Raw genomic sequence first — 23,885 nt, 5'->3', positions numbered from 1 at the left:
ATAGGATAATAGGTTAATTCCAATGGTTTTCAAGAGATGAATCAAAGATAAAACTAAAATTTTAATATAAATCTATGAAAATAAATTAAATGTAGCGGCCTAGCTTGGTAGTTGACTCCGCCAATTTGTTATCGAGTCAAATAAAGGTGTATATTTTTTTAAAAAAATATTAGGAATCCATGGCTGTTATTTTTTGGTGTGTTCTGGATAAACTCAGAATAAAACATAGTAATATGCAATCACGTCGATCAAATAAACCACGTTAAACATGTTCAAAATGAGAAAACAGACATAGAAGAATTAAATCTTACCTCTTAATAAGTGTGTATCATAACCTAACATCGACGTTATATGTCTGACTTTGTGTTGATTCTAGATTTTTTTGTACTTGTTGGTGGTAGATATGGATTTTTCTTCATTTGTTTATATTTGAAAAGACAAAAACTTGTGTGAGACTGTCTCACGAGTCGTATTTTGTGAGACGGATCTCTTATTTGGGTCATCCATGAAAAAGTATTATTTTTTATGCTAAAAGTATTATTTTTTATTGTGAATATCGATAGGGTTGACCCGTCTCACAGATAAAGATTCGTGAGATCGTTGTGACCTACTTATTTGAAAATTTGTGAGATTCTTGTCTAATCAAACAACTTATGTAAGTGAGATTCTAATTCGAGATTTTTTTGAGTTTTGCAGCATCTTCCACTACTAGATTAGGGGATTCTTGGCGGTGGCAAATAGTTTGATTGAATGCATGGTGACTGCTCGGCTCCTCTATAATATTCTCAGTTTTTTAAAAAAAATAAAAAAACAGAAAACTCATTATTTAATCCTACTAAATAATCAAGCTGAAAATAGGTAGAAATAATTTAAAATATTCTTAAATTGTGTATAGAATATTAAAAACTCATAAATTTTCTTTAATGTGTGTCAGTATTTCTATTAATTAGCATAGTATAAACGTGCATTAAATATTTATATAAAATGTGATGATCTTCAAAATTTTAAAAAAAAATTATAGAGTATTTTGAAAATTAATAATATTCAACAAGGTAACTAAAAATACGTATGATATGGTACGGATAATAATTTGAACAGTCTATAATAATTATTGTTATGTACTCAACATAAAATATTATTGTGTTAGCTTCAAAATCGTATCATGATAATAATTTATTGTTTTATTTGATTGTGAATGAAGAAAATGATTGGATTTTGTAGAAATATGAAAGCAAACGAGAATATTCGTTTTCATATCTCCAAACATATTTATCTTATTTTATACGTATTCTAATATGAGTTTGACTTCAAACTAAACTTCTCGTCACTTCCAAACTAATTTCATTGTTATATTATGTTAGATGTCTACATTGAATTAAATTATATGTAATTGGATAATTATTAAGTTAATTTTTATATTTGAATTATCTTCAATTCTTCATCTTAAGATTATATCAGAATTCAGAAACATCGTTATGTGTTGTACTGCCTATATATCACTCGATAATATATTATAATTTTCATGTCTGATAGTGTATTTTAAATTTCACATTCCAACGGTTAATTTTTTTATGTTAAAGATGTATTAAATGTTTCATGTATTAAATTCTTGAGACTTGTATATATATAAATACTCGGACAATTTTCCAAAAATTTTGGAGTTAACACAATAAATTATAATTGAAAGATAATATATTTAAATTTTTATACAGTTTTGTGCAAAAATTAAGGATATGATTTGACTTCTAGACTTATCATTTTATTTCACATGACAAAATCAAACTTGCAATTTATTTTCCTAAAATATTTCTCCAAGATGGCAAGATGTATTCCAAAAACTCTTCTCGTCCAAAAGAGAATAAAAATGTGCTATTATCTACCTTAAGCAGCAACTCTCATGAGGAAAAGATATGTTTCAATAACTATCAAAGACGCTGTTGACTCCTGAAGATCATCAACTTCGGTGCACTGTAGCCTATTCACTCTTTCTCCGGGCTGTGTCGACTAGATATGCATTCAGATGTTGGCCGAAAATCTTTGTAGAGAACGACTGCACCACGTGCTTTCGAGCTTCTTTCCCCATTGTTTCTGACATCTGAGGATTCTGAATAAAATTTGCCATGGCCAAAGAGAATTCTTGGGGGGTAGGGTCACAGAGGAAGCCTGTCACACCGTTCTTGATTGTCTCTACTGGACCCCCACTGTTACAAGCTATTACAGGCTTATGGGCTGCCATTGCTTCTAATGGAACGATTCCAAAATGTTCGTCCTACAAAAAGTCTATATGATATCAGACAATGCTGGATTGATTCAGTTGAGATGGTGAATATTTATGAGAGTAACAGACCTTTGGCGTGTAAAGAACGCACAGGCATTGGGAAAGAAGGGTGTTTCTCTCAGACGTAGGACAAGATGTGACGAAATTAACTCGATCCAGCACACCTTTGCTTTCTGCCAAGTTTTTCAAATCTTCTAGGTACTCAACATTCTCTCTGAGGCGTTTATCAAACCCACCTGTCATTCAATATAGTTGCATCAGGCTGCCCCAAGCAAAAAAGAAGAAGAACGGCACAACTTAAAAGGAGAGAGTAGGGGGGAGGAGAACATTTGCCAAGAAAGAAACTCAAAGATATAACTGCCTAAAGGAGCACTCTTAAAGGGGAATTATTGACGTTTAGATATCAAATGGAATGACAAAACAACTTTTCACATTTTCACGCTAACAAACTAGATTAAAACATTTCTTCAACAGGAATTTTGTCGTCTTTAGAAAATAACACGCAATGCAACTTGTTGCAATTGCAATAGATAGGTAAATACAAAGTGTTACTGAAAGAAAGACATTTAATTTGGTGTTTCATTGTGCTATGACCTCTAAAAATGGCAATCCTTGTCAATACAGTCATCAAAAACATCATCCAGGTCTGATATAACCTGTCAAAACTAACTTCCAAATGTAGCAGTAAACACATAAACCGAAACATATGCATATGGTCAATTTTGTTGTTGACTACTTTGAAACTAAATTACCTGCAATAGTCAACGTAAATCCTTCATTGTTGCCACCTTGAAGGACATCGGACTCATTATTGCAGAGCCTTGCAAAAGCGGATATAGCCAGGTCTATATTCTTTTTCCTTTCAAACCGATTGATGGATAGAAAAGTCAACCTAAAACAGTGTGTAGTATAATAAGACCACCTTGCCCTGAGACATGTATTCATCTATTGTTTCTTTTTTTTTTCCCTGTCATTTTGTTGATAGACATCATTTGAATACAAAGAGCATAAATACGGTAAAAACGAACATAACTAAAATTTGTTATGGGAAACGGCGTGTTTTATCCTAGAACTAGAAGATACCGAGAATTAGAATCATGTATGTTACTTGGTAGTATTGACTTCATCAAACTGATCCACGTTTACAGCAGGATAGAGCACAGCAGGTATGATTCCACTCGCATTGAGAATCTTGAAAGTTTTTGCAAAGGTAGATGCGGTAAATTTGCTGTTGACGAGAATTAAATCCGCCATGCCTACAATCGATAGACAGTTCAAGAAAATTCAAAGTTTGCACAAAAGGAAGCATAAAATATTTAAAGTAGAAACCCAATGTTGGACGCAACCTGTTGTTATTTCTTCTAAATAATCTATAGGTTTCCGATATATTCTTCTAAGAATGGTCGTGTGTTGAGCCAGCAATAAATCTGGAAAATGGCAATAAAATACAACCTAGATAACAAAAATTCCATAAATAGATAGCTTTAATCGAGCATAGATAAATCCAATTCAAATGTTGTTTTAAATATTTGAAACCTTTGATTCCTTCTTTAGCTTCATCAATGGAACGACAACGGAGACCTGATCCACAAGGATGATGTCGAACGTAGGATACATGAAAAACACACATAGAGCGACAAAAATACACCGCAAGTATGCGCATACTGCATGAAGACGATAGAAGATATGGCGCGGTAGGAAAGCACCATACACAGTTACTGGAAAGATGCCTGTTCAATTTTAAATGTCCATGATCAGAATGCTTATTATCTATTAAAAATCTAGTTACGAACTACCTAGAAAAGGAATAAAAATTTCAAGTGAAAGAGAGATAAAGGGAAAAGGGAAAGGAAAATCAAGTTGTAGCACACCAGAAACTGTCTCCTCAAAACATCGATTTTTGTCATGGTGTGAGGTAAAAATATGAACATTGTGCCCATAAGATGTGAGTTCAACAGCAGCATCGACAACTAATCTTTCTGCTCCACCTAGGTATGTGAAGCACAGAGAATTAAAATTCAGCAAGATAGTATGATATATTGCCCATTTTGAGAAATTCAATATTTGCTTAAAGCCTTAAATTCATGGAATATCATCATGGGATCAACGCAAAACATAGAAGTCATTTGTACCATTATTCCATATTAATTCCTTCAGCAAAAATTCATGTGTAAAAGATGCAAAAATATAAATAAACTACATTAGAATCCAAAAATATAGATATGTATAGATCTTAAGAACGCAGTGTCAAAGCTGTAGTTATACCTACAAATTCACCGAATACACGTGGCACATTCTTATTGAAATAAAGTATGAGGATAGTTATCATCCAAACAGGAATGAAACTGTGATATTAGAGCTTCATCCTCAAAAAAATGCACACCAAACCATACAACAACGACTTCTTACCTCACGAATAGCACTTGCTTTTAATAAATCTTGAAACTTGGTAACCTTTTTACAAAAGAAATTATCTAAATGAACAACTGCCGTTCTCATACCAACTAGGTCCACCCTCACTTTTCATGCATTCCCTGAACAAGGTTTCATTTAAAAAAAAGGCTTTCTTGAAACTATCCATCAAGACAATAATTTTTGTGTGCGTGTTTTTTTTAAATGTATTGCACAATACTTTGTTTCTATACTTCAGCACACAGAAAAAAGGTTTTCGATACCAAGCGCCAGAGATTTCAAAGCCTTAATCATTATCCCAAACACCAAAAAATAAATCTCGCTCTCAAATGTACGCTAAATGCTACACGGTCCTAACAATATAACACCGAAAATTAATCTCTCTCGCGGCAATTAATCTCTTAAAAATCGAAATTTTTGCTCACAACATCGAAGACACATAAGCCCATAAAAGTTCCAATAAATATGTATAGATCAATTCCACAAGGTCAAAAATCTTGAACACTAAAAGTAAAAGAAACAGAAAAAGTGTACAAGAACATAAAAATTTAAAATTTATAATTTATCAATGCCGGATGCAAGGAATAAATTCACCTATTCCAAGATCAGGGTGGATGATTGCGATATTCAACTTCGAATTTTCCTCTCTGCCCATGTCTAATTCTGCTTATTACTTTATTCAAAGATGAATATGTCGAGCAATTTCATTTGGGGTTTCAGTAATGGAAATATGCTAGAACCTGGCCAGAGGAAGAAAGAAATAGAGTTTCAAGGAAAGAAAGCTTTTCATTGGTCAAGGAAAAGTGGTACAGCCAATGAGAAGATGCCAAGTCAGTGAGACTTAATATTTTCTATTTATATACTTTAAGGTAATAAAACATGTAAGTTTTTTTGGGTGAAATAAAAAATGTAAATTTAACTTTTAAAAAAATATCAATTTATATAAACAAGTCAAATATTGATACCAAATGCTAGTTGGTGTAGATTTGATTTGTTTTGAAATTGTTCAAACCGGATTTGAAGCTTAAATATTTAGATATTTTATATTGTAGTCAGCTCACCTAAATATGATCACACCGACACCCAAATTCAAATTGAAAATTACCCAAAGGTTCACTTGGCTTTTATTATTTTCCTGAATTTTTATTTTCGAAAATTCACTTCAGATCTTTCCGAATGTGACCTTCCATTTGCTTGATTGTTAATGTTCCAGTTAAGCAACTTTTGGCCTTTCTCGTGGCCAATCTATGACTGCCCATATGGAACCCAAGTACACATATATAAATACAACATCGAGTCTTTCAACCACATCTCACACATTACTTTTGACTCTTTTCTTTTCCATGCCTCCTACTACTCTGCTATAGTTCATGATAAAGTTAAGATACTTCAGTTCACCGGCGTAGTACATTCGTGCTAAGTTATTGTTGGTTTTCTCGTTGTATCTTGAGAATCAGTTGTCCAACTTAATCCTCGAAACACATATTGAAGAGGACATATCTGTTTTAAAGACACTGTACATCATACATGACTCAATTTGCTTTATTGTTTCAGTTTTATTTACTGTATTTTCTCACGACATCGTTCGTTGATTTCTGTTGTTCAGCTTTTTGTATTTTAAAAGTTTACATTACTTTATTACTCTTTCAAGAACTACAATATTGAACGACAAATAACGAAATGAAAACATTCGAGCTATATCTTGCTTGCTTGTAGTGCAAAAACATAAATCTTTGCTTGTAGTCAAATAATGGCGAAAACCTCCAGCCTATACAATAATAATAATTACTAATAATAGATTTATTATTACTAATAATAGATTTGAAAAACATTACAATAATAATTTATTCTATTTTATTAAAGTTGGGAACAGTATAATAACCACCTAGAAAGGACACCAACTTTTTCTTCCAACTTTACCATTATATGATATTAATATTACACTTTTGTTTTTTGTTATTTTTTTAAAAAATTTCAACACAAAATTTTATTTTAATTTTTTTATTTCAACAATTCAAATATCAATTTAGTCCCAACATAATTCGTCAAATTTCAGTTTAGTCATCGATAATGATAAAAAAACTGTACACACGTATCTCGTATACAGACTAACTAGTAATAAAAAACACTCGCATATTCGAACTAGTGTGTATATAAATGGAACTTCCAGCAACCCACCGGCCCAAATATAAACTCAAAGCCCGTTTCGTCACCAAACTTGCGTGAGTCCGAGTTAAGAGATGATACCTGTACCGATCGGCGAAGAGGTCGGCCCGAAGCTAGTTCGACTGCTCTACTTCGTCGGAGCTGGAGGTATGCGGACAATAATCTCTGGAAAATTCATTTTTCTGCTTCAATTTTGTGTTAATCTAAGAGTTCTATTTGTTTTTTTGGGTTTGAAGTTCTGTGCACTGTGGGGATTAACAAATGGAAAGATCTAGAAAGAAAGTCAATGATTCAGAAGCAGCAAAATGTTAACGGTGGATCGCCTCTGCAGAATCCGTCTAATGTGGTACAAGAAGTCGCTGAATAATGATGATTTTGTTTTCGTTTTTTGCTTTGCTACAGACCATAGGGATGTTGAACTAGGGTGTTAATTTATGCAATTGGGTTCTTTGTCTTACAAGCAGCTTTGATACTTTATGGTTTATGGATTGAGCAATAATGTTCGTTTTATGCTTCCGAATATAGGATGATTCGATCACATTTCTGTCATGAATTCAATGTCATATGGATGGTATTTCATCTACTCATTGTGTATGAGTGAAAGGTTAAACTTTGAGATTACTAGCAATAACGATTCTTTCTTATCTAAATTTGTGTTTCAGTTAATTGTACAGTAAATTATCCAGCAATCCATCATCGATACCAAATCTAACTACATGCTTTCCAGTTCCCACCCACTTTCTCCTGTTTTTTCCAACTCTTCTTCATACCATTCAACGAATACCATAACCTGCCGGTCATCATGCTCACCGGCAACTTGTGCCGTATCTTAATAACCCTTCGACGAATAGTAGGGCTTCTTGAAATGTTCGACCAGATACCAGTCCCGACTTTGCCGTATTTTCTATCATACATAGCCACCATCTTCTGCATATTTTCTTGACCCTTGCCACTATGTCTTCATTTTTCCTTATTTTGATTGTTTAAGTAAGGGGAAGAAGGGAGTGTCAAGAAGAAAAGAAGGTGGGTGAGACAATCTAGGGATGTTAAACTTTTTACTCTGGTCTGTATACTCATGAATCAACTCACTGTGTGGGTGGGTTGAATAACTAAACAAAAGTAGGATATAGTTCCAGCATAAAAATTTGAAGTTGGCTAAGAAAACCGAATCAAATGCATGATAAGGCTGAATCACCAGACATGCGCTCATCACTACAACCTATCACACCAATAGTGTTGGATTTGTATATGCTTAGAACGGTGATCTACTGTGGACCGCTTTGTTATGTAATATATTGCTGGGATTTTCTTTCCGGAAAAGCCGAACCTTTCTTGATTTAAGAGGGAGACGATCAATAAATATAATTGAATTTTCAGTTCTAGTTTTTTATCTGTATTTCATGTTTCACTGGCAAACATGTGCAATCACTCCCATAACCTTAAATCGTCCCCCTGGCAGATTTTTCAAGTCCTCCCTCCTCCCTGATAGTAGCGTCTAATTGCTCAACAGACTGAAGTTCCTTGGTTCCTTACCGACAATGAGTTAAACTGAACTTTCAATAACTTTTTATCGGTAATTATATAATCATCTTCTTCATTTTATTCGAGAGTAATTGGTTTTTTGTTGAGTTGAGGGAGATGTTTGTTACAATTAGGTCTTGGACTTAAACTTGGTGTAAGATGAGTTATATGTCCTTGCTCGTTTTTATTTTGTAAGAATTTTATAAGAAAAATGTGTATTTTGGGAGTTTTAAAGTTCATGATACTAGTTTTTGTAGTAAACAGAAAGTTCGTTACTTATTAATGATTGTTTTACATACATTACTTTCAGTGACACAATTCTCTACCCCTCGAAAAGGAAGGTGTAGATTCGAACCAACGTTAAAGCGAAAAACTCTACGCAGCTCACTGCATCCAAATGTCATAATAAAAAATTAACAATAATCAATAATGAATTCAATAAGTAAAATGGTAGAATACTTTTAATAAATTAGGAATATATACAAATATGATTAATAACCCGTTATTTATAATTTATAAAATATTCTAGCAACTTATATAAACTTTTCTATCTATATAGGAAAATGAACAAATCTAGTGAAAAAATTAATAAATATTGTCGATGAAATAGAACAGATCAATAATTTGAATATATATCGGACTATCATTGGAGTTATTTGGATAATTTTAAGAAAGTTTATAAATTTATTTTTCCAAATACTGTCATAAAGTTGCTTTTACATTTTATTTTTAAATAACTATCTTAGACGTTCAGATAATCATCGTAAGGACAAAAAATCAAGAGAGAATTAAAACCCAAGAAGAGTGTGAAATTAGGGTCAGTATGGTTTCAGTTCATTTAACGTTGGTTTAAATAAATTATTTTAAGGAATTTAGGTCATGAGTTTATCAATCATCATCAGTAGTTTCTTGAGAAATCAACAAAAATCAAGGAATACAATTAGCATGATTCGTGCATACTATTGAACACGACATGGGATTTCAACACACATGTTGTAAGTCTTAATTATGTCTTGTTAATGATTGTCATAATCTGAAAATGTGGGATTAGTTCCATTTAGTAACTAATTTTTTCTAGATACGGACGTGAACATGAGCTGCACGCTACACAGGTTTTATTTATAATTCATGCGTCTGTTGCAGTTTCAACAAAAATATTCATGCTTGTCATGCGCATGGATTATGTTTGTCGGAGAAGATTAATTATAATTAGTACCTAAGGGATGTGCATTCCTGAACTCTGTACGCATGAATTATACCTCAAATTTCAATAAGAAATTGAGGGAGACACGAAGAAAAGCAATAATCGGAGTTATGATCAGAAACGAATGATGCATGCCTGCACTTCAAATCTCACAAGTAAAACACTAGAACAAGCGTTGACTGAACGGTTTAAACGAAAGTCCCTCTCGTCTATAAAAGAGGATAGGCAAGGTGTCCAATGTTGTATTGCTGATCATACATGTATTAGTAAACATCTTCTTTGTTAACAAGTGCAATGGAAGATCGTTCATTTGTCAAGAAAATGAAAGTAGGTTTCTGGGGTCGATTGATACTGATTGTATGTGTGTGGGCTTATGCAACAGCGGGCGTCTTACCCCGATTGGTCAAATGCCGATCTCCACTTTTTCCGCTGTGTCGCCTCCCCTTGCTTTGTCCATTAGCATGTCCTCGAACTTGCTTGATGGACTGTGCTCTTTGCAGGCCTGTGTGCAGTAAGTCACCAGTAGCAACCTGTATATGTTTTTTTTCTTACAAATTGTTTTTGTACTGTGCTCAAATGATAGCAAAATTTATAATTCAAGAACGTTTGACTAATTATATTTGTGTGTTTAGATTTTGTGATCATAAGTCATCCATTTAAATTTGTTGTGCTTTAACAAACGTAGACTGCAATGTACCTAGTGCCGTATGCGAAGATCCCCGGTTCATTGGTGGAGATGGCATCACTTTCTATTTCCATGGCCGGAAAGATGAAGATTTCTGCTTAGTCTCTGATTCCAATCTTCACATCAATGCTCATTTCATCGGCAAAAGGAATCCTAACTTAAAGAGAGACTTCACTTGGGTACAATCCATTGGCGTGATGTTCGATAGCCATAAAATTCTCGTAGCTGCGCAGAAAACATCGACATGGGACCAAAAGGTCGACCATCTCGTCATATCCGTTGATGACAAGCCAGTCTCTCTCCCAACAGTCGCAGATTCCAAATGGGATTCCAATAACACGATGAACGAACTCTCCATCTCTCGTACGTCCGACACAAATGGCGTTGTTATTGAAGCAGTCGATAAGCTAAGAATTACAACACATGTTGTCCCAATTACATCTCAAGAATCTAAAGTGCATGGCTATGACATAAATGATGATGATTGTTTTGCACATTTGGAAGTTTCCTTCAAGTTCTACAACCTTAGTGACGTAGTCGATGGTGTCCTGGGACAGACACATAGCAGCACTTATGAAAGCAAAATCAAACTCAGTGCAGTAATGCCTGTAATGGGAGGAACTCACAAGTACAAGACCTCTAATATTTTTGACCCCAACTGTGCCGTATCAAGATTTCGTAAGTCTCCCGTTCTAATGGAAACTGGCTTTAGAGGAATTCAAGTGCAATGGCGGAAGAGAAGGGAAGGGGCTGGTTTGTAAACGCTAGAATATTACATCTATCAACATTTATCATAATATTGTCTTGGTCAATTATTAATTACTATATAATATTGTTCAATGTCGATATTATCACGTTCCACAACAAATTACAAAAATACTCATACCCCATGAACTGATTACAAAAATTGAAGAAACGCAAAAAAAAAAAATGATAGTATAAGCACGTGAAACAATATTCATATTTATATATGGAGTAAGTCTTTTGTGAGATAGTCTCACGAATCTTTATTTATGAGACGGGTCAACCTTATCGATATTCACAATAAAAAGTAATACTCTTAGCATAAAAAGTAATATTTTTTCATGGATGACCCAAATAAGATATTCGTCTCACAAAATACGATCCGTGAGACCGTCTCATACAAGTTTTTGCCGTATATATGATAGAGACATAAGAAATGATGTAAAGTAAAATAAATAAACAAAATGCTTGAATTTTTTTGGTAAAATGTAATATTGAAAAATGTATTAAACAATTGTTGTTTTGTGTTTGGAGTAAAATATAAATAATATGTTTTCGATTCCCCTAAGGATCCATTTTAACCTAATTTTATTAAAACTATAGATTTACATACGTGATATCTTAAGATTACCAACATTAACTATATATTACACAATTCAACTTTGAAAATAAAATAAAAAATAAAACAAAACAACATAAATATGACCAAAATGTTTCCATTTTTGTAATTGACAACAGTCTTGGTGCTCTAGCGTCCACTGTTTTTTTTTTTATTATCAAAATATCTGATTCTTTTTTTTATCTTCAGATTTTTTAAATAATTCTTTTATATTAAATTCAAACTCAAAATCAATGACATATTTATTTTTTATCTCTTACAAAATAATTGAAAAATATGATGAATATTTTTTTTAAATAAATAAAAATCTATATATCCCACCTTTTAGAAGAGGTTCGAATTCACGTTAAACAAGAGACCGCCTCGATTGTAATAAAAAAAACAACATACATATAATTGTAAAATGAGAAGGTCAAAAATATATTGCTGAGTTGCCAAGGAAGCAGGAAATGGCAAATGGCTTTCTTCCAGGTATAAGGCACGCGCCACTGAGTCACCAAACTTAGCCCTCTCCATCCGTTTAGATTCACCCCTCCCGCCGCCACGACCACTCCCGACTCTATATATCTGACGAACAAACCGGTGGCTATAGTCGAGCACGATGAGTTTCCACGGCTTCTACAACACATGGATCGAGCAGCTTTGGCAGCTACAGCTGCAGCTTCGCCAAGCGCCGCCGACGCTCACCGCAGAGGAATACCATCACCAGCTACGGAATCTGGTTCAAAAATTAATGTTTCACTACGAAGAATACTACCGAGTCAAGTCATCATCCGCCAAGAACGACGTTTTATCGCTCTTTTCTGCTCCGTGGATCTCCGTCCTAGAGAGGTCGCTCCATTGGATAGGTGGGTGGCGGCCCACCACCGCATTCCACCTCATCTACTCCGAGTCTAGCATTCTTTTTGAGTCCCATGTGCTGGATATTCTCCGTGGCCGCGGTACCGGTGACCTAGGTGATCTTTCTCCAGGACAATTCCGCCGTGTCAGTGAGCTTCAATGTGAGACTGTGCAAGAAGAGAAAAATATAACTGACGAGCTCTCCGAGTGGCAGGCATGCAAGATATTAATTCATTAAACTCATGAGTTTCAGTCTTTATCATGCAAAATAGTTCTAATGTAATCTCTACTTTTTTTTGAAGTACAAATGATTCGAGTTTTAATCTTGGATGTCGAAATGCAATTGTTGTTGCTATCTTAAAAATTTCAAACCTTTTTGCCCCATCTTCCGATTGTGTTCATGTAGAATTTTTTCGTTATATGTGTAGTTTCTTTTAGTCTCAGTTTCTAAACTAGTTATTCTTCAATTGTTTAGGAGGGTGCGAATTATTTGGCCGGAACGTACGACGACATTGACCGGAAACTTGAAAAGCTGGCCGGAATCTTGGTAAAAGCGGATGAGCTACGGCTGAAAACTATCAAGAACGTGGTGGAGCTGCTGACGCCGAAGCAGGCGGCGGAGTTCTTTATTGCCGCCGCCGAACTCCACTTTGGGATTCGTGGGTGGGGATTAGAACAAGATCGTCGGTCATATATGAGGCAATAACATTATTTAACTTAATATCTTAATCTTACTTATCATGTAATGGTGCAATGCTCTTTTTAAATAGAGAAAAAATTGTTCTAGAAAAGTTCTCGAAGAGAGAATATTACTGCTCATTGCATGATCACATATATCTACGTGAATGATCTTATGAGTCAATTTTATAAGATAGATCGTTGATCCGACTTGATATATAAGAAAATATTATATTGTATGTTAAAAGTTTTTATTTTAAATATAAATGGGTTGATGTTTTTTTATAAACATATATATATGAGATCGTTTAATAAAACTTATTCTTAAGTGAATTAATTATGGTGTGTTTTTTCAAGGGAAAAAATATTCGTTAGGTCTCATATAGCTTTAATGCATGAAATATGTTAAAATAAGGAAAAAAAAATGTAATTTTAGTAATATAAATTAGTTTGTTTTGGATTTTAGTATTGTAATTTGTTAAATTTTGGTTTCGTAACTTATAATTTTTTTTCTTTTAGTTTTTTTTCCGAAAATTACTAAATCAATTGAATTCGTTTATTTAGTACTTATTTTATTTTATGTGGCATATGTAGATAAAATAAAATTTATATTATTCAAATTAATATGATAAAAAGATTGGGAAAAATAAAGCAATACGACTTTTAATACTTAATAACGACTCTTAACTTAATAATGGAAGGAAAAATTTTGTCTTTTACTTTTATTTTTTATGTATATTTTAATGTGTGCAATATAAATTTTATCTTTATTATTTGAGTCATGTAAAATAATATTAATGTCAAATGAACAATATCCGATAAATTTAATTATTTCAAAAAAAATATGATAAACGAAAAATCTAAAATACAATAAACTTTCACAAATTACAAGATTTGCGAAAAAAAATTGTAATCTGATTTTAAAATGAGAACGTATGTGTTGGAAGCATGGGTTGCATGGACACGTTTTCGATAATTTTATACGCGTCTTCCGTAAATTGCCGCTGCTCTCATTAATATATAAATTAGTCCAATTTGACACATATACCATGACTGCGTATAGAAGAATATCATAAGCTAAATATTATATTATTGTTGAAAATTAATATTTTAATATTGAATATTTGAATGTTGAAAATTAGGTAAAATTAGGTGTTGAATATTGAAATTTGTGTGTGATGATGAAGATAATGATGTAATTTATTTTTGGATTATTTGTAAAAAAAATTCTATAAATAGATCTATCATTTGTGAAGAAAAACACAGTTGAGTTGAGAGAAAAATATTATAAAGTGTGTAGTGTGATAATTTTGAGAGTTTGAGATTTTTACTTTTTACCGTAAATTTTTACTTTTTCACAACAATTATATATATGTGATATACCGTATATAGATTTATAAATATATATTTTGTTATATAATAATTGAGTAATTTATTTATTTTTCTATTGTAGATCAATTATTTATTCTGATAATTACTAAAGGGGTCTATTATTTTATTATTATAAGGATTAGCTAGCTAGACAGATAGAGGTATGTTTAAGATAATTTGGAGTGTATATCTCGATCATGCTATAACAATACCGAAGTACTTGAAAAGAACGCTCTTCATTTTGGAACAGATGATCAGCAAATGGTGCCTTTTCTTGTAACCAAACAATGGAATATTTAGAATCTATTCCTTGGTTTATTAGTGTATTTGTAATATGTATAGAATTTTTTTATTTTTTTCTAGCCAAACAATGGAATGATATTGCAGAAGTGCTAAGGAAAAAAAGTATTCCAGTCCATTAGCGTCTTCAAAATAGGCAGAAAATCGAGAGGTATCATATATATAGAATTTTCACAGGAAATGAAATGCAGGGACACAGCTGCCAGCACTGTGGGAGAAAAATCAGACGACTTGATTATATACCACAAATTATAGGAAAGGTGAAAGTTCAAATGCAGATGATTAACTTTCAACAACACACAGACTAATTTTAACAGAAGAAAATAATTTCAGTCTTCATCATGCTTCCCGGGCATCCGACGAGGTGCTGCTGCTCCAATCGGCCTTATTTATCCCTGTGTTCGCGACAGAAGGGATATAATTATGAACAACAAAATAAGATTGATGCAGCATCATATTGGATTGTTAAAACGATTCAGAAAGTATCGTGTCGACAAAGTTGCAACTTAGGAAAAAGAAGAATGTCACACAAACTAGCCCAATTGACAGTAAAAATGAATATAAAGTTGCATACCACAGCAGAAATCACAGCAATAATATCTGAAACACTTGGCATAAGATAAACATTAATTAGACAGTAAAAATTCTTCGTTAGCATCAAATTAGCTGTGATCCACAAACTCAGGACATTGATTCTAAAAGCAGTACCAAAATGAATACCTCAGAAAAATACAGAATAAACCCATGAATCCAAGATTCCGTTTTTCACTTCCAGCTTCAGCAGTTTCAAAATGGTTCACAATTAGACTCCAAATAAGTGATTAATGATTATATAACTAGAATTTACTATGCTTCATCATCACTTTGCACTTCCCTGCAATTATTTTCATTATTTTCAGACATCAACCAAATATTTCAAGTCGCGAAAAGGAATTCTACACTAACTTAAATAAATAAATACGACTTGAGTTTGAGTAGATCATCCAACATTAGCCATTAGAACTTGATTTGTACAGGCTCCACTTTGTTACCTGTGAGAATTCCTTGAGATCAACTAAATCCTGATCAAATCCGAGTAGCTTGCTCACAATCTATCAAAATGTGCCAACACAGCAAGGAAGGGTTCATTTCCTCGTTGCAATATCACCTTCCACAATAGCATGCCTCGTCAAAACAATCTCCTTTACAAGATTCCTGTAAGTGAATGGCCGAACTGCTGCACGTAGGAACAAGCTAGGTGGAATCTTACTCTTCTTGATCCTCCTTCTGTATGGACCATAGCCAAGACGCTTCCATTCTTCGGGGCTGACCTTAGCCCTCTTTCCTCTCATTTCTATTTCATCTCCGTCCCCAACGGTTTCCACCTTCTCCTTCCGTTGCTCAATTGCCTTCAGTTGCTGTTCATAAAACTTGTTAGAAGTCTCTATACTTCTCTTTACAAGTTTTTCCATACCCTCATTGCTACGCATGGCCTTCTTAAACTCCTCGTCCCAATACGAGGCATCCTCTTCTGGACCAGTATCCTCATCCTCCTGGAATCCCAATACCTCCTCATCTCCATCTCCTTCCGTGTCTAGAATTAAATCATCTGGCTCCTCTTCATCCTCACTCACTTCATCTCCATCACGATCATCATCCTCAATCCAATCCACTACGAAATCATTCTCACCAAGGTTGCCACCACGATCATCAGTTTCGTCAGGTGCATCACACCCCAACTCAAGTTCCTCCAACTTTGCCTTCCACTCCTTGGTATATGGATGTAACAACAACACAGGGTGATTGCTCAACAAAAATTCCAAACATTTTGACTTCTTCTCATCACTCAACTTCTGATATGCATTCACCACATCATCCACGAAAGCCTTGGGGTTCACCTTCACCATCTTGCACAAACCACCAAAGTACGTACACAGCTCCATCGTTCCATCATCATTCTCCAGCTCGAACATGAAATCCTCCTCAGTTTCTGGATCAAGCAGCGGTTGTAATGCCCCGAAAAATTCTTCTTGAGGCTCAAACCTACACTGGTATACTGGCCTTTTCACATATATTATGTCCGGTCTCATCCAGGCTGCACATTGAGTGATCATGGTCCTCGCATTGTTCCCAAGCCTCCCCATCAAAGTCCACTTATCCAATCTCTGATCCCCGGCTTCAAGCACCACTTCACAGACCAATGTCCATTGCTGCCAAGGCAAATCCGAGATCGTCCATTTTGGATGCCTTACAAAAACCCAATAATACCTAAATCTCTTGTTCTTGTCCATAGCATCCAAACTTTTCTGAAAATCAACGGCCATATCATATTGCTCAATCTTTTCCCACTCCTCTTGATCCCTAACCTCGCCAATCATGCACACACGTTCATCCGAAAATCTACCACGAATTGGGTCGCCTAATACCACCCCACGCCAAGAGTAGGGTCCGAATTGACCATATTTATACCAGTCATACGGGTGCTTCAAATTTGGGTCATCCTTTTCCATAAACCTCACCATTCTATCATATCCTAGACCAATCATTTGTAGCTCCTCTTCCGAAAAATTATCAGGGTAATTCTTGTGGGGATTATTCAACCTGTAGAATAGGTTCTCCGCCAGCTTCTTGCTTCTCCGGCGTGCATTGCGTTTGGCTTCTCTACGAAGCTCCGCGTTTCCCTCTATACGACCTGAAGAGGAGCCTCCTTGCTTCCCTTTGCTCCGACCAGCAAATGAGCGGAAGTCCGGCCGAACACTGGCATTTAGGCCGTGAAATCGTCGGTTAGGCGTCAGGGAGCAGACTATATGGCGTTTGGGGGTCTTGGGGTACGATCGAATCGGGGCTATAGTTTCGAAAAAAGGGTTGATAATTCTACCGCGAGAGAGGTGAAAGGGGGGAAGAGGAGGGTTTAAGGTCTGAGCGAACATTGGGGTTTGAAGTTGCATCCTCGAACTGTATTCGGATTACACTAACAAACTGGATTCTGGGATGAATTATATATATTCTTTTTACAATATTTTTTATTAGTTTTTTTATACACAAAAATTCAATTTAAAACGCTTAAGATTTAAAAGTTTTTCACTTTTCCGTTTAAACAAAAAAATTTATAACACTTCTTTAAAACACTATTTCATGAAATATTATTTGGTTTTTATTTATTATTTCATCCTTTATCTTATGATGTAAAACATTCGGATTTGGATTTAGATCTTCAGTTGTGACTAAAACAACTTAATGATGTGCTGTTTTTATATGAGATGATCGTGCTGATCATCTCGTTTCGTCTGAAAATTTTTCAAATTTATCTGACATTTTGTGAGAATCATCATATGATCATCTTGTGCAAAAAAATACACAACACAATATGATCCAAATCCAAAACATTCATCCCATCTCTCAAAATTGTTGGATCGCTGAAATTAAACCAAAAACTAATTGTCAATGATAATTATAAAGAAAATAAAAATAAAACAATAAAAAAAATCCGAGGGTAACTTTTGATGATGGGGTCAAACGTGAGGATCAAAATAAACAGTACTCGTTGCTTCACGGAGAGAGGGAAGCGATAAGGAAAAACAAACTCAGTGAGAAACAAGGAATCACCGATTTTCATGGGCTTCTCCACTTTAAGCAGGCAACCTCTCTCTCTCTCTCTCTCTCTCTCTCTCTCTCTCTAGCAAAAGATTTGGTTCATTTTCGATCGGTAAAATTCGGCCAATTTACGAGTTTGTTTGTGATTGTGCAGTGCCCACTGCAATTATTGCAACCTGGCTCTGAGCTGGAAATCGTCGACCTTGTTTACGGATTTGAATTTGGTTCCCAGTAACAATGCCAGTGCAGTTGTGTTCTCCCACAAGAAGGCCAAGCAACCCCATAAACTCAATTCCCCTCGTGCATCCGTTACTTCGTCAGGTGTCTTAATTATCATTTAGCCCGAGTCATTTATGTCTTCCAATTTGCAACACCTTTTTGGTTTTCCGGACCTTCTTTGTTTGTCGGAGCATAATTTTTTGTCGACTGACTCTGAATTATTATGTCACCGTTTTATTGTTTGAGAATTGAGATGGAATACACAAATGTGAATTGTTTCTAAAGGCTGAGAATTTGATCCCCAGAAATACAGATATATGGTTTGGCTATTTATGATCTGGTTGTATGCATATGCCCGAGTAATTGCGATAAATTTGTACTCAAATTACTTACATATTCATTGCAAGGTGATGTTTTTACCGTTTTGGAATGAACTCGTGCATTTTTGTTGAGTGTGAATGATGGAACTTTCCCACCTTTCAAAATACCGACGTTGCTAAGAACGAATGAGGTGCAATGACACTGATAGCCTGAAACTAGTTTGCCATCTCATCGAATTGAGATTTGAGAATGTTTGAATGATCTCATATTTAAGATTTTTGAGTGGTGGCATAATATTTTTTTATCCATCCTCTTCAGGTGGTCTTTATTTTTCTGTGACTAATTTTTGTACTTGCTTGTGCACCTGTTTTTTATGGGAAATGGTAGCTGAGTAGCTGCCTGAATCGTTTTTTTTGGGATCGAGTTTGTTTATGGGTCAGCATTATTTTGAACTTGCCTCTGTTTTCAATGTTGTAATACATGGAATCACTGGTCTTACTTTAAATTTTTCCATACGGAGTGCAGATCCTCTTTTGGTCAAGGCTGCAAGAGGAGATCTAGTTAGTCGACCTCCTGCATGGATGATGCGTCAAGCAGGAAGGTATATGGCTGTTTATAGAAAGCTAGCAGAGAAATACCCATCCTTCAGAGAGAGATCGGAGACAACTGATCTCATTGTGCAAATTTCTTTGCAGCCTTGGGAAGCTTTCCGGCCTGATGGAGTTATTATTTTCTCCGACATACTTACTCCTCTACCAGCATTTGGAGTTCCATTTGATATAGAAGAGATCCGGGGTCCAGTAATACACAGTCCCATTCGCTCTGAAGAGGGTTTGAAAGCATTACACCCAATTGACTTGGAGAAACTACAATTTGTCGGAGAATCTCTTAGGATACTGCGTAAACAGGTGTGATAGTGATCATCCTCCATTTACTTGTTAGTTTATGCTGGCAGCTTCTTACTAGTTCTAAAGAATATGGATCCTATTTCTTTTTGAAAAGTTAATTTTACGTGTTAGTATCATTCTCGCTATGGTTATTATTTTGGATTCTAGGTGGGGGAACAAGCTGCAGTTTTGGGTTTTGTTGGAGCTCCCTGGACAATTGCTACTTATATAGTAGAAGGGGGGACAACTCGCACATATACAACTATAAAGAGTATGTGCCATACGGCACCACATTTGCTAAGAGCTCTTCTATCTCATTTGGCAAAGGCAATAACCGAATATATCATATTCCAAGTGAAGTCTGGAGCTCATTGCATACAAATATTTGATTCTTGGGGCGGCCAACTGCCTCCTGATATGTGGGAAAAATGGTCTAAACCTTATATTGATGAGGTGACTTCTTTTTCGTGTCTTTTCCATGTTTTTTCTTTATTTTCTCTTTGTTTCTTTTTATATCATGAACGTTGGATTCCGAAGAGACTAATGATTCATCTTCTTGAGCTTCATATTAATGTATTTCTGAGTTTGAGAATTGCCCGGTTTTAGGGCTCAGCATTGCTGGAATTCTTGTCTTATTGTCCCATTTTGAAGTTTTTTATACCTATTATTCATTTTAATAAATGTTATCAGATTTGTACAGAACTGTAAAACTATGTAGATTCTTATCTGGTAACATTTACTTCATCTACTGCCATAGGTTAAAACAAGACAAGTTAAAAAAGGTTTTTCAAAACTTTTTGAAGATGTAGTATACCTCTTCCTTAAAAATAGTTCAGCTCTCTGCCATTTTTCTGGTGTCTCTTTTGTTTAGTGTGATCACATTTCAGCTTTTGATGCATGCATCAAATTTCTTCCCCATCCCCTTTCTGAATACCTCTATTTGTGCAGATCGTAAGCATAGTAAAGAAAAACTGCCCACAAACCCCACTTGTGCTCTATATCAATGGAAATGGCGGGCTTCTTGAACGAATGAAAAATACTGGAGTTGATGTGATTGGGCTTGACTGGACCATAGACATGTCTGATGGAAGGAGACGACTAGGAAGTGATGTCAGTATACAAGGAAATGTTGACCCGGCCTACCTATTTTCTCCTCTTCCTGCCTTGACTGATGAAATTGAAAGGTTTGTCAAAAGAACATCAGCTGATTTGGCATTCATTTTTAAAAAAACTTTATTATTGTAAAATCACTTTCTGATTGAATGTTGATGTTTGGTTCGACCTTTTGGGATCGGAATATCGACTGTAAAAACTGAAATCTTGCGGCCAAAAAAATGTAATTTTGACTGCTTCAGCTTAAGCGCTATTTTAAAATTAGAAGTAGTTTTTTTTTTAACTCACAAACTCAAACATAAAAATGCTTCTAGTTTTGTTTTAAAAGCTCTTTAAAAGGCCTAACTCGATAAGAAGTTTTTTTAAAGTTGAATGTTTTCATATATCAACCCCCATCCTTAGCATTACCGAGACATTTAACCCAGCCTAAAAATGCATCAGCATCTGTATTGACTGAAGGGTGTTTATGCAACAAATTGAGCTCGATTTTATTGAACTTCTTTGCCTCCATGCAAAGCTGATAAGATTTGTATGGCATGTCAGGGTTGTAAAGTGTGCAGGGACGAGGGGCCATATTCTCAATCTTGGCCACGGTGTTCTTGTTGGTACCCCCGAGGAAGCAGTGGCTCATTTCTTCGATGTTGCAAAAAGTTTGAACTTCGATGCCCAAGTCGAGAGCCATGCATTTGGGGAACCCAATTTGGTAGCTTGAGAATGGATATTATTTGTCGCGCAAGGTGGAGTTTTGTTGTATGTACAGGCTGTCCATTCCCAGGTACGAGGTGACGAACTCAACTCGATTCATGATGCAGATAGTTTAATTTTTGCCATGTAGCAAAGGTGTTCATTTGGTCATTTTCCCCCTACTCTTAGTAATTGTAAGCCTTGATATCCATATTTATTTTGCAGAGGGATATGGTTTCAGTCCTTCCAATGCAAATGATAACCACTAGTGAAATTCAGCATATTTAATTTCGTTCATCTCCGGAAACATAATTTTAAAAGATACCCATTTCTTCTATTAAAAATCACGACTACGCCTACCCATCGACGTTTGAAAAATGTTTATACCAGAGCTGAATTTATTTTATCCGAATGGTGCATGTATGTGGGGTTATCTCCATTTTCATGAGATAATCCACTTAAGCTCTACCAATATGAAAAACAACCCCTACTCTTACAATTTCGTGCGCCTCGCTTTTCTTGGATTACAAGTGCCGGTTGCTTTTGGGCAAAAGATAATAGCACATTCAAGAATCGGACAAAAAGAGTGACTAGGTTGACATTAAATTTTGCTTGATCATTGATCTTGCAAAAGCTAGGAAAACTCACATATCAATATCAAAAATGGATTTTTCGAGTGTTTCTATCTCTATGATATACTGAATTTTTAGTTATTGAATCGTCAACAAATGATTTCAATTTTCGTTAAAATATAAAGATTTCACATGAATACGAGAATAATTTTTCCCCATGGAAAATAGACTAACTTGTCAAAATGATATCATTTCTAATAATATGTAGCGTGGTCAGCTAAAAATAATGGCAAAAATTTTTGTGAGACGGTCTCACGGATCGTATTTTGTGAGATAAATCTCTTATTTGGGTCATTCATAAAAAAATATTATTTTTTATGCTACGAGTATTATCTTTTATTGTGAATATCGATAGGGTGGATTCGTCTCACAGATAAAGATTCGTGAGACTGTCTCATAAAAGAACTACTCAAAAATAATAGTCTATTAGACAATTATAATTACCAAGTTTGAAATTGAAAGTATATAATAATTAGACTTAGGTTTTTTTAAACTGTGGCTCGACTCTAATCTAAGTTTCCATCACAGGATGAAATGTCATATTCAGATCAATAATTTCTCTCAAACAGTCTTTTGTCTGGTACCAATCATAAATTCGAGTATTTAATATTTTATAAAAATTGCAGGCAATAGTAATGATTAGCTTTTTAAAAATATAATTAATTAATTAAATAAATACAGATGTAACATTTTGGCTTGTGTCAATTGATGTCTTGGCCGGGAAAGATGCAAAAAGAGATATACAATAAATTTCCAAATATACTAAATGCCATCATTATTGCAATAAAAGTTTTCAGAATCCATAAAGCTAAAATTCCAAATGGGGTCTCCATGATCTTTCATTTTACAATCCACTATCAAATTTCATCCTTGCTTATTTAAATTTTTTATTATTATTATTGCTCAAGGGAAATACTGTTTAATTTCTAGTTCCCTTCTTTTTTCTTTTCTTCCTCTTGATTCGATTCTTTCTATTAATCTTTTTTTCTTTTATCTTGTTTGAATGAGAGAATTTGATTCTAACGATTTGATTAGGGTTGAGAATTTGAAATTTAAGTTTAAAAAATTACATCGATATTAAATATATTTAAAACCCATTATAATGTGTAATGAAAGCGCTTAAAATTACGGTGAATTTATCCAAACAACTAGAATATACGTCTGTGTATATGAGACGATTTCACGGTTCTATATCCATGAGATATCGTGACACGACTCATACATAAGTAAAAAATAATACTCTTGAATAAAAAATAATATTTTTTTCATGAGTTGGGTCGGATTGATGAATCATCTCATAAAATTGATTTGTAAGACCGTCTCATATGAATTTTTGTGTTTTTTTAAATAAAATGTTAATATTTTAATATATATTGTATGTGCGTGTGTTATCCAGCTATTCAACATTTCAACTAACACAAAAACTCTTGTGAGACGGTATCATATATCGATTTTATGAGATAGATCTTCAATTTGGTTCACTCCTCTAATATATAAAAATTGAGAACAATGTCCCTCACATAATTGTGGAGCTTAAAAGTTTGTTAAACATTTTTTTATATATCCGACATAATTGTGGGTGTAAGGGTTTGAATTTTGAGGTCACGGGGTTGTTATTTTTGGTGGACAAAGATAAGT

General features: G+C 34.4%; 5 protein-coding genes and 1 long non-coding RNA gene across 6 annotated transcripts; 4 read left to right on the top strand and 2 right to left on the bottom strand.

The window, feature by feature from the left end:
- Nucleotides 1-1,732: 1,732 nt before the first annotated feature.
- LOC140977073 (uncharacterized) lies at nucleotides 1,733-5,453 on the bottom strand. The gene is made up of 8 exons (XM_073441620.1): nucleotides 5,285-5,453; nucleotides 4,150-4,266; nucleotides 3,815-4,008; nucleotides 3,625-3,730; nucleotides 3,387-3,534; nucleotides 3,031-3,170; nucleotides 2,348-2,514; nucleotides 1,733-2,269 (listed from the first exon to the last, which is right to left on the bottom strand). Exons 1-8 carry the CDS (start codon nucleotides 5,343-5,345, stop codon nucleotides 1,976-1,978), a joined length of 1,227 nt encoding a protein of 408 aa, XP_073297721.1. The 5' UTR covers nucleotides 5,346-5,453; the 3' UTR covers nucleotides 1,733-1,975.
- Nucleotides 5,454-6,841: 1,388 nt separating this feature from the next.
- Nucleotides 6,842-7,480, top strand: LOC140977135 (uncharacterized). The gene is made up of 2 exons (XR_012175366.1): nucleotides 6,842-7,003; nucleotides 7,093-7,480. It is a non-coding gene; the product is annotated as an uncharacterized lncRNA (long non-coding RNA).
- Nucleotides 7,481-9,339: 1,859 nt separating this feature from the next.
- Nucleotides 9,340-11,105, top strand: LOC140977097 (uncharacterized). The gene is made up of 2 exons (XM_073441668.1): nucleotides 9,340-10,092; nucleotides 10,267-11,105. Exons 1-2 carry the CDS (start codon nucleotides 9,876-9,878, stop codon nucleotides 11,025-11,027), a joined length of 978 nt encoding a protein of 325 aa, XP_073297769.1. The 5' UTR covers nucleotides 9,340-9,875; the 3' UTR covers nucleotides 11,028-11,105.
- A 960-nt stretch (nucleotides 11,106-12,065) lies between these two features.
- LOC140977111 (protein DOG1-like 3) lies at nucleotides 12,066-13,304 on the top strand. Its single transcript, XM_073441695.1, has 2 exons — nucleotides 12,066-12,683; nucleotides 12,945-13,304. The coding sequence occupies exons 1-2, from the start codon at nucleotides 12,231-12,233 to the stop codon at nucleotides 13,173-13,175; spliced, it is 684 nt and encodes a 227-aa protein (XP_073297796.1). The 5' UTR covers nucleotides 12,066-12,230; the 3' UTR covers nucleotides 13,176-13,304.
- A 1,618-nt stretch (nucleotides 13,305-14,922) lies between these two features.
- LOC140977026 (uncharacterized) lies at nucleotides 14,923-17,787 on the bottom strand. The gene is made up of 2 exons (XM_073441551.1): nucleotides 15,850-17,787; nucleotides 14,923-15,213 (listed from the first exon to the last, which is right to left on the bottom strand). The coding sequence occupies exon 1, from the start codon at nucleotides 17,743-17,745 to the stop codon at nucleotides 15,943-15,945; it is 1,803 nt and encodes a 600-aa protein (XP_073297652.1). The 5' UTR covers nucleotides 17,746-17,787; the 3' UTR covers nucleotides 14,923-15,213; nucleotides 15,850-15,942.
- A 509-nt stretch (nucleotides 17,788-18,296) lies between these two features.
- LOC140977065 (uroporphyrinogen decarboxylase 1, chloroplastic) lies at nucleotides 18,297-21,912 on the top strand. The gene is made up of 6 exons (XM_073441606.1): nucleotides 18,297-18,434; nucleotides 18,546-18,712; nucleotides 19,457-19,839; nucleotides 19,987-20,271; nucleotides 20,767-21,002; nucleotides 21,475-21,912. Exons 1-6 carry the CDS (start codon nucleotides 18,412-18,414, stop codon nucleotides 21,641-21,643), a joined length of 1,263 nt encoding a protein of 420 aa, XP_073297707.1. The 5' UTR covers nucleotides 18,297-18,411; the 3' UTR covers nucleotides 21,644-21,912.
- The last annotated feature ends 1,973 nt before the right edge of the window (nucleotides 21,913-23,885 follow it).

This window comes from Primulina huaijiensis, chromosome 1, assembly GCF_012295235.1.
Source record: "Primulina huaijiensis isolate GDHJ02 chromosome 1, ASM1229523v2, whole genome shotgun sequence".
Taxonomy (NCBI): Eukaryota; Viridiplantae; Streptophyta; class Magnoliopsida; order Lamiales; family Gesneriaceae; genus Primulina; species Primulina huaijiensis.
The sequence above is the reverse complement of the archived record's forward strand: the minus strand, read 5'-3'. Positions and strand labels throughout refer to the sequence as shown.